This window comes from Oncorhynchus gorbuscha, linkage group LG25, assembly GCF_021184085.1.
Source record: "Oncorhynchus gorbuscha isolate QuinsamMale2020 ecotype Even-year linkage group LG25, OgorEven_v1.0, whole genome shotgun sequence".
Lineage (NCBI taxonomy): Eukaryota > Metazoa > Chordata > Actinopteri > Salmoniformes > Salmonidae > Oncorhynchus > Oncorhynchus gorbuscha.
In genome coordinates, this window is record NC_060197.1 from 4,002,286 (window position 1) to 4,011,045 (window position 8,760).

The 8,760-nt window shown below is 41.8% G+C and overlaps 1 protein-coding gene and 1 long non-coding RNA gene across 2 annotated transcripts; both read right to left on the reverse strand.

Annotated features, from left to right (window-relative positions):
• Nucleotides 1-2,989: 2,989 nt before the first annotated feature.
• Nucleotides 2,990-5,608, reverse strand: LOC124014184 (E3 ubiquitin-protein ligase TRIM35-like). Its single transcript, XM_046328944.1, has 6 exons — nucleotides 5,491-5,608; nucleotides 4,793-5,238; nucleotides 4,487-4,582; nucleotides 4,152-4,405; nucleotides 3,944-4,065; nucleotides 2,990-3,765 (listed from the first exon to the last, which is right to left on the reverse strand). Exons 2-6 carry the CDS (start codon nucleotides 5,207-5,209, stop codon nucleotides 3,221-3,223), a joined length of 1,434 nt encoding a protein of 477 aa, XP_046184900.1. The 5' UTR covers nucleotides 5,210-5,238; nucleotides 5,491-5,608; the 3' UTR covers nucleotides 2,990-3,220.
• A 1,411-nt stretch (nucleotides 5,609-7,019) lies between these two features.
• On the reverse strand, nucleotides 7,020-7,764 carry LOC124014185. Its single transcript, XR_006834981.1, has 3 exons — nucleotides 7,721-7,764; nucleotides 7,475-7,570; nucleotides 7,020-7,397 (listed from the first exon to the last, which is right to left on the reverse strand). It is a non-coding gene; the product is annotated as an uncharacterized LOC124014185 (long non-coding RNA).
• Between the last annotated feature and the right edge of the window lie 996 nt (nucleotides 7,765-8,760).

Here is an 8,760-nt window from a genome sequence, read left to right on the forward strand (position 1 = left end):
TTCCAGTATTAATGCTGCAGTAGTTTATGTGTCGGGGGGCTAGGGTCAGTCTGTTATATCTGGAGTATTTCTCCTGTTTTATCTGGTGTCCTGTGTGAATTTAAGTATGCTCTCTCTAATTCTCTCTTTCTTTCTTTCTTTCTTTCTTTCTTTCTTTCTTTCTTTCTTTCTTTCTTTCTTTCTTTCTTTCTCTCGGAAGACCTGAACCCTAGGACCATGCCACAGGACTACCTGGCCTGATGACTCCTTGTTGTCCCCAGTCCACCTGGCCGTGCTGCTGCTCCAGTTTCAACTGTTCTGCCTGAGTCTATGGAACCCTGACCTGTTCACCGGACATGCTACCTGTCCCAGACCTGCTGTTTTCAAATCTCTAGAGACAGCAGGAGCGGTAGAGATACTCTGAATGATTGGCTATGACAAGCCAACTGACATTTACTCCTGAGGTGCTGACCTGTTGCACCCTTGACAACCTCTATGATTATTATTATTTTACCCTGCTGGTCATCTATGAACATTTGAACATCTTGGCCTTGTTATTTTATAATCTCCACCCAGCACAGCCAGAAGAGGACTGGCCAGCCCTCAAAGCCTGGTCATAGCCTGGTTCCTCTCTAGGTTTCTTCCTAGGTTCTGGCCTTTCTAGGGAGTTTTTCCTAGCCACCGGGCTTCTACACCTGCATTGCTTGCTGTTTGTGGTTTTAGGCTGGGTTTCTATACAGCACTTTGTGACATCAGCTGATGTAAGAAGGGCTTGATAAATACATTTGATTAATTGATTGATTGATACAGAATAAAAATATTCCAAAACATGCATCCTATTTGCAACAAGGCACTAAAGTAAAATTGGAAAAAATGTTGCAAATAAATTAACTTTATGTCCTGAATACAAATGGTTATGTTTCACTCAAATGGTTACATCATATTATGGGTATGCTTGTCATCAGCAAGGACTAGGGAGTTTTTGGGGATAAAAATAAACAGAATAGAGCTAAGCACAGGCAAAATCCTAGAGGAAAACCTGGTTCAGTCTGCTTTCCAACAGACACTGGGAGATAAATTCACCATTCAGCAGGACAATAACCTAAAACACAAGGCCAAATATGCACTGGAGTTGCTTACCAAGGCAACATTGAATGTTCCTGAGTGGCATAGTTACAATTTTGACTTAAATTGACTTGGAAATCTATGGCAAGACTTGAAAATGGCTGTCTAGCAATGATCAACAACCAACTTGACAGAGCTTGAAGAATTTTTTAAAACATTAATGTGCAAATATTGTACAATCCAGGTGGGCAAAGCTCTGAAAGACTTGTCCAGAAAGACTCACAGCTGTAATTTGCTGCCAAAGATGATTCTAACATGTATTGACTCTTATGTGAATACTTACAGTTGAAGTCAGAAGTTTACATCCACTTAGGTTGGAGTCATTAAAACTTATTTTTCAACCACTCCACAAATGTCTTGTTAACAAACTATAGTTTTGGCAAGTCGGTTAGGACATCTACTTTGTGCATGACACAAGTCATTTTTCTAACAATTATTTACAGACAGATTAGTACACTTATAACTCACTGTATCACAATTCCAGTGAGTCAGAAGTTTACATACACTAAATTGACTGTGCCTTTTAAACAGCTTGGAAAATTCCAGAAAATTATGTCATGGCTTTAGAAGCTTCTGAAAGACTTAATTTGAGTCAATTGGAGGTGTACCTGTGGACGTATTTCAAGGCCTACCTTCAAACTATGTACATATTCTTTATCCCTTTACACTTATGTGTATAAGGTAGTAGTTTTTGAATTGTTAGCTAGATTACTCGTTGGTTATTACTGCATTGTCGGAACTAGAAGCACAAGCATTTCGCTACACTTGCATTAACATCTGCTAACCATGTGTATGTGACAAATAACATTTGATTTGATTTGAACTCAATGCCTCTTTGCTTGACATCATTGGAAAATCAAAAGAAATCAGACAAATTGTAAATCTCCACAAGTCTAGTTCATACTTGGGAGCAATTTCCAAACGGTACCACGTTCATCTTAACAAACAATACTCTGCAAGTATAAACACCATGGGACCACGCAATCATCATACCACTCAGGAAGGATACTCGTTCTGTCTCCTAGAGATGAATGTACTTTGGTGCAAAAAGTGCAAATCAATCACAGAACAACAGCAAAGGAGCTTGTGAAGATCCACTTGTTGGGAGTGCATGGCGCCCCACCCACACTGGCAGACTGGTGTTGGTGTCAGAAGGGACCTCCATGAGCAGTAGAGAAGGAGTGAGGAAACTGACCTTGGGAGACTTTGGACAGGCCTCTGATCACGGTTGTAGGTCCCCTCTTCTTCCATTTGATTGATGAAAGGTCAGTCATCAAGATCTTTTGAGGGTAAATAGTTTGTTGGCATAGCATGGTACCCGAAGGACTAAATAAATGTCCTAATCCTATCCTGAGTCAATGACAAAACAAAAGCCTAATAATTTGAAAAGCAACACTCATCACAACCAAAATCCAATTTGCTGAAATCTAAAAACCTTTTATAGAGATATCCTATAGACATTTAATGAAAAAGGTACCAATTAATACAAATGCTTGAGACTGTCATGTTTCTCCTGTCCTCCAATTTGCACCGACTTAACTAGCTAAATGACTTGCATCGCATGACGCATAAACAGAACATGAACTTACTTTTTAATCTGTTAACGTGCAGTGTTTCAGGCTTAATGAATCTGTCCACGTTTTGCTTTGCTCAAAAAAAGTATTGATTGGTGAGTAACTAAATAAGGAGTTTATATTTAAGCCTAAAACAGATCTGGAAGTCATCTTCAGACAATATTCTTACAGGATCATTTGTAGATTTCAGGGGATACCATTTGACAGTGTTATTACAGGAATGGTTTAGCCCAACTATTTGAAATTGATGACAACTGCACACAAACACATCTTTGTATTTTCTAATAAAAGAAAGATCACCACAGCAAGTTTGATATAGTCCATTTTTATTTAGTTTTATTCCACACAGAAAACGAATAACGGATTCCATGCACAATAAAATAATTGTCAACACTTGCCCATTAGAAAATCAAATGTCAGTGTTTATTTAAAGGCAACAAGCGACAGATATTTAATTATTATTTATCCATTTGATTTTTTCTTATGACAGAAACTCATCAAGAAAGACACTTTTTAGAGACAGAAAATTCCATAACACATTCTCAGGTGTGATCTACAGCTTTCACTGAGACCTCTAATGGCTCAATCCTCAGCGGACACTGCTTACAGCCAACCCAGAAATAAGGGAAAACCCTCTCAGAAAAGTTGTGTTTGAAAGTGTAGATCTGCGTGTTGTCAGCTGGGTCAGAGAAGCACACTCTCCCCTTCTCCCAGTCTAGCTGCACTCTGATCCTCTGAGGGCTCTTCTTCAGATTGAGTCGTGTCAGGGGTGAGGTCCCGGCAAAGTACATCTTGTGGTAAAAGTACACGGACAGGTATCCATTCTTCAGCACGGAGGAGACCTTGTCTTTCCTCTGGATGGACTCTTTGGCTACACCGAGGACCCAGGCGCTGTTCTCTCCAACCTCCACGTCCCAGACATGCTTTCCTGAGCTGAAGCCCTCAGAGCCCAGTACGCCTGTGTCAGGGTCAAACCTCTCGGGGTTGTCTGGAAGCTTCCGTTTGTCATCGCTGTCCCTCACACTGGTGAGGTCTTCAGACAGTAGGAGCCAGGGGGCAGCCGTGTTGGGGTCCAGAGTCACTGGCGCTGAGGAGAAAGTACAGCCAGTTACCATGATGTAGTGGTCCTCACCACTAATTGCTGTGTAAAAACACATTAAGAAGCACTTTAAGTGCTTAAAAAGTTAACATTTCAGTCTATCATGTAATGAAATAGACTAGTCTTGACACCAAGTGATGTTCAACACTCTGCAGTTAGTACTCACTGTATTTAACAATCCCTTGCATCTTCTCCCACACTTTGTATTGAAGTGAGCCCAGGTACTTGGCCACATCGATGAGTGCTCCCGGGACCATAACTGGGTCCTGCAGTGTGCTAGACTGAACACTATACAGACAGAAAAACTAGGAGTTAGTACTCATCATGTAATGGTCTGTAGACAGTGAAACCACCAGGGGTTGTAATATACTCACCTTCTCACCGTCTGCTTGCATTTCTGGAGAAAAAAAGTATCCTCCAAAGCCATCTCCTCCTCCATGGCTCTGATTGTGTCAGAGAGGGAGGCCAGGGTTCTGTCCATCTCCCTCATACTCTGCCTCAACATCTCACTCTTACTCTCCTCCTCCTCTTTCAGAGCTGCAAGCCTAGCAGCCTCTTCAGCTTGGAGGAAATGGTGGAGCGTCTCAAACTCCTCATGAATCCTCTTTGCCACAAACCGGGCCTGGACCTGAAATGAGACCTTTGTTAGGATAAGGTGTTAACATACGAGAGATTTCGATTTAATACTATGGCCAACCACCAACATTACCTGAATGTGTGTCACTGTATTGTCATAGTTTTGCTTCATTTTGTCAAAAGCCTCCTTCTTCTCTTGCAAACAAGTAAGCACAGACTTAATCTCCTCCTTCAAAGAACATTAAAAAGACAATTGGACTAAGAATAAACAAAACATATCAGTTCTACAAAGGCAAATAGTTGCAGAAGGCATAAAACAGATTAGCTCAAACTCCTAGCATTTTCCCCTTTACCTTCATGGTCACCTCTGAACTCACAAAATGCTATCTAGAGAACTCAAATTATATTTATAGGGCTGCCTATTAAAACACCAGATTACCTTCATGTCACCTATAGCCTCTCCCACCGGGCAGCACTCATGGTTTTTATGCTTCCTGGAGGTGTGACAGACCACACAGATGGGCTCCTTGTCCTGCAGACAGAACAGCTTCAGCATCTCCCCGTGCAGGGAGCACAGCTCACCCGGTTCACACAGCTCCCCTGTAGGTCCAAGTGCTCCACTCTCCTGGATGTAGGAGTCACACAGGTTCTTCAGGGTGAGGCTGGCCACCGGCTCGTCCACAAACTCCCTCCTACAGAGTGGGCAGTCCCGGGCCGACCCCTTCCCAGACCAGTACTGCTCTAAGCAGGCTGCACAGAAACTGTGGCTGCACTTGAGGACCACAGGATCCCTGAAAATATCACAGCACACAGGGCAACAGAGGTGCTCCTCTGGGAGAGAGAATCTGGCAGCCATGCCTTCTTCACACGAAAATGACTGTTCCTCTGGAAGAGAATGTAGGGCAAAGGGACACACAGAGCTCTAGGTATTAGACAAAGCCAGACCTTGTTTGTGTTATAGTTAGCGAATGGCCTCTGAAAGGTACAGTATGTACTTTAACTTTGCCCAACTAATTATTTGGGCTCAACAACATACTGTCTGAACTTCAAAATAGCCATACTTACTGCCTCGGTCCTAGGCCAAGTCGATGTTTAGTTTGGGAGTGCTTTAATAGAACAAGTTACAATAACACTCACCTGCTATCCAAGACACGTTTACAGGGGACAGCGACCAAACACACGTAACTAGCTTCTTGTTTGATCTGCGACGCCAAGACCAGTTTCGATTTCCTTCTTCCTGTTATGGTGTGACACATCATTATGGGGGTGGAGCTAGACAGATCATTCTTTAATACTTTACCACCAGTTCCACTTCGTGTTCACATTGGTTTCATTATTTGGTGGTACTAGATTGTTACTCCATTGTTTGTGTTTGTCATTGTTGACTTTCTAAAATTAAAAAAATTAAAAGTCATGTTTCACTAATGAGTTGTCATGCCACGAGCACTACAAATACATCATATAAATCAACGACTATTTGAATGTTAATGTCTTAGCCGTGAGATGTATTTTCTCCATTGATATTTACATTTTAGTTGTATGCTCACTCGTTGTCTATAGGCCCATTTTACAGTGTGGCATTGAGCAACAGTGGTCTCTACTGTATACCGGTAGTTGGAGATACCCGTTTAGTGGTGAATATTTGTAATGGTACCAAATTGAAACTTTATTTTTATAATGTGTAAATTAATTAAATTAGCTAAACCCACTTAAATAATTAGGAAGGTCCATTCAATAAATAAAAAAGCACAACATGAAATGCAATATAAACTTTTAATATTTATTTAGATAATTGACTGTACTTTACATATTTTACATAATGTAACAACTGCTTTAAACACTTGTACAAGCATTATGAGAGACAGTTGTTACCATACCACATTCCATTGGCATCAATTAGATTACACTACTTATACCCATAGTATGCTTTGTGTTGAGGCAAGTTTTACAGCTATTTACATGGAGCTGGATTCAACTAAAGTTCACACAATGGGGTCCCTCTAGTTGATACATGTTAGTAGATATTTGTCCCCACATATTATAAACCTGGCAACCTGTCTCCACTCATGTTTATATTCTGCCCAAAGTTGGGGCTAACTGACAAAAGGTGCAGTGGGACAAACTGATTGGTACTGTAAAAGTATGGGAACACTCTTTCAGTGAATGTATCATTGAAGGTGTACAGAATAGTGCTCTTAGTGGGATCACAGAATGTCAGCTCCCCTTGGGCACAGTCCAGATGTTCTCTGATCACTCGTGGGCTCTCATCCAGCTTGATCTGGATGCGTGGTTCTACACATACTCTGTATTTCCCACTAATATACCTGATGCTCCACAATCCGCTCTGAGGAATTTCTGAGATCCCACATGCTTGGCTATGTCAATGAATGCTCCTGACACTACCTCAGCATCTGCAGTGTCTGTTGCTGTGGATTCGGCTCTATAGGAATAATTAACACCAGTGCTGTTGTAAATGGAGCGTAACATGTATTTAGTAGGGATGAAATGGGACTTAATTTACAACATACCTATTAAGAATGACCTTGTAATTCTACAAAAACAAGGACATATGTCACTATGTTATATCAGATGACACTGAGATAATTGGAAAAACTCAGAGAAATAAATCATTTACAGTTGTGAAATTATTCACCAGCAATTTCCGACCTGGTTGAGAATTTCAAGGCGTTTATACGTCATTTGACTGCAGCCTAGCAGTGTGACGCTTGCGTCTTTTGGACAATCAGTTTTTGCAGTGAGTTCATGAGCTCATGTTGGGAATTTACATCTTTGTCATTTAAAACATCTTTACCCTTACCTGAAGGAATGTGATTGTGTCAACATCCATGTCCTTGATCATCTGAATAGTCTCTATTAGGGTTGAAATCTGCTTGGTCAAAGGCTCAGCTCTTTTTCGCATCACTTGACATCTCTGTTGCATTTCCTTTCTCAGGGCAGCTGTCCTGGCTGTCTCTTCATCTTCCAGGTACTGGTGGTGTCTTAAACTCCTCCCTTATCTGCTCCTCTCCACACTGGGCTTGACCCTAATAGACAAGATTAAACTTGAACACTGCTCAAATGTTTCCATATTTAAAAACACATTTTATTTTATGACAGATACCTGTATATGCTCCTCCCAGGTTGGATGGCACATCCTGGCTGTGTTCATGCTTTCTAATTCCTTCTTCAAAGTGGAACTCACACGCTGGATTTCACTCTAAAGGTAAATGAAAAGGGATTATTGTAAACCTGGTAAAAACCAGACCAGTCTTTAATCCAGCCAGTCACTCTCTACTCAGTCACATAATGACATTGAAATGACCAGTTCAAATAAAAGCAAAGGGAACAGATACTTTCACAAACAGACCTTAAAATCAGGCAGAGCCTCCTCAGTGGGACAGCAGTCATGGCCTTTACGTTTCTTTGATATGTGACAGACAACACAGATGGGCTGCTTGTCATCAAAACATAACAGATCCTTTCTCCTTTTCACTCCCTCTCTGAACCGATTCACAGAGACTCTTTGAGGCCAAACTTTAGCTCGGCTGCTCAATTGAACACTCTTTCCTGCAGACAGGACACAGTAGATTGTCCATATCCTTCCAGTATTTCTGTAGACACTCCTCACAGAAGCTGTGGCTGCATTTGAGGACGGCAAGGTTGTTGAATATGTCACAACACACGGGACAAGAGAGGTGTTCCTCCAGGAGAGACAAGCTGGCTTCCATTATAATGTATCACTCAGTGTGCTATTATGTCTTGGTCAAGGTTGAAAAACATGAAGCAAGTTAACAGGGTTGTGGCTCAAGGGGCAGGTTTTACTGGTTATAAAGCCATGACACCAAAACTATCACATTTCCCTCTGCATCCTGGCAGGAATGCAGGTGTGTGTAGTGTACCAACCAGAACTATCACATTTCCCTCTGCATCCTGGCAGGAATGCAGGTGTGTGTAGTGTACCAACCAGAACTATCACATTTCCCTCTGCATCCTGGCAGGAATGCAGGTGTGTGTAGTGTACCAACCAGAACTATCACATTTCCCTCTGCATCCTGGCAGGAATGCAGGTGTGTGTAGTGTACCAACCAGAACTATCACATTTCCCTCTGCATCCTGGCAGGAATGCAGATGTGTGTAGTGTACCAACCAGAACTATCACATGTCCTTCTGCATCCTGGCAGGAATGCAGGTGTGTGTAGTGTACCAACCAGAACTATCACACGTCCTTCTGCATCCTGGCAGGAATGCAGGTGTGTGTAGTGTACCAACCAGAACTATCACATTTTCCTCTGCATCCTGGCAGGAATGCAGGTGTGTGTAGTGTACCAACCAGAACTATCACATTTCCTCTGCATCCTGGCAGGAATGCAGGTGTGTGTAGTGTACCAACCAGAACTATCACATGTC

Coding starts and splice junctions, on each gene's coding strand:
- LOC124014184 (XM_046328944.1), bottom strand. CDS start 5,209: ATGGCTGCCAGATTCTCTCTCCCAGAGGAGCACCTCTGTTGCCCTGTG. Junction 4,583..4,792: donor AGGCTATAGGTGACATGAAG/GTAATCTGGTGT, acceptor TGTTCTTTGAAG/GAGGAGATTAAGTCTGTGCT. Junction 3,766..3,943: donor GCAAGGGATTGTTAAATACA/GTGAGTACTAAC, acceptor CTTTCTCCTCAG/CGCCAGTGACTCTGGACCCC.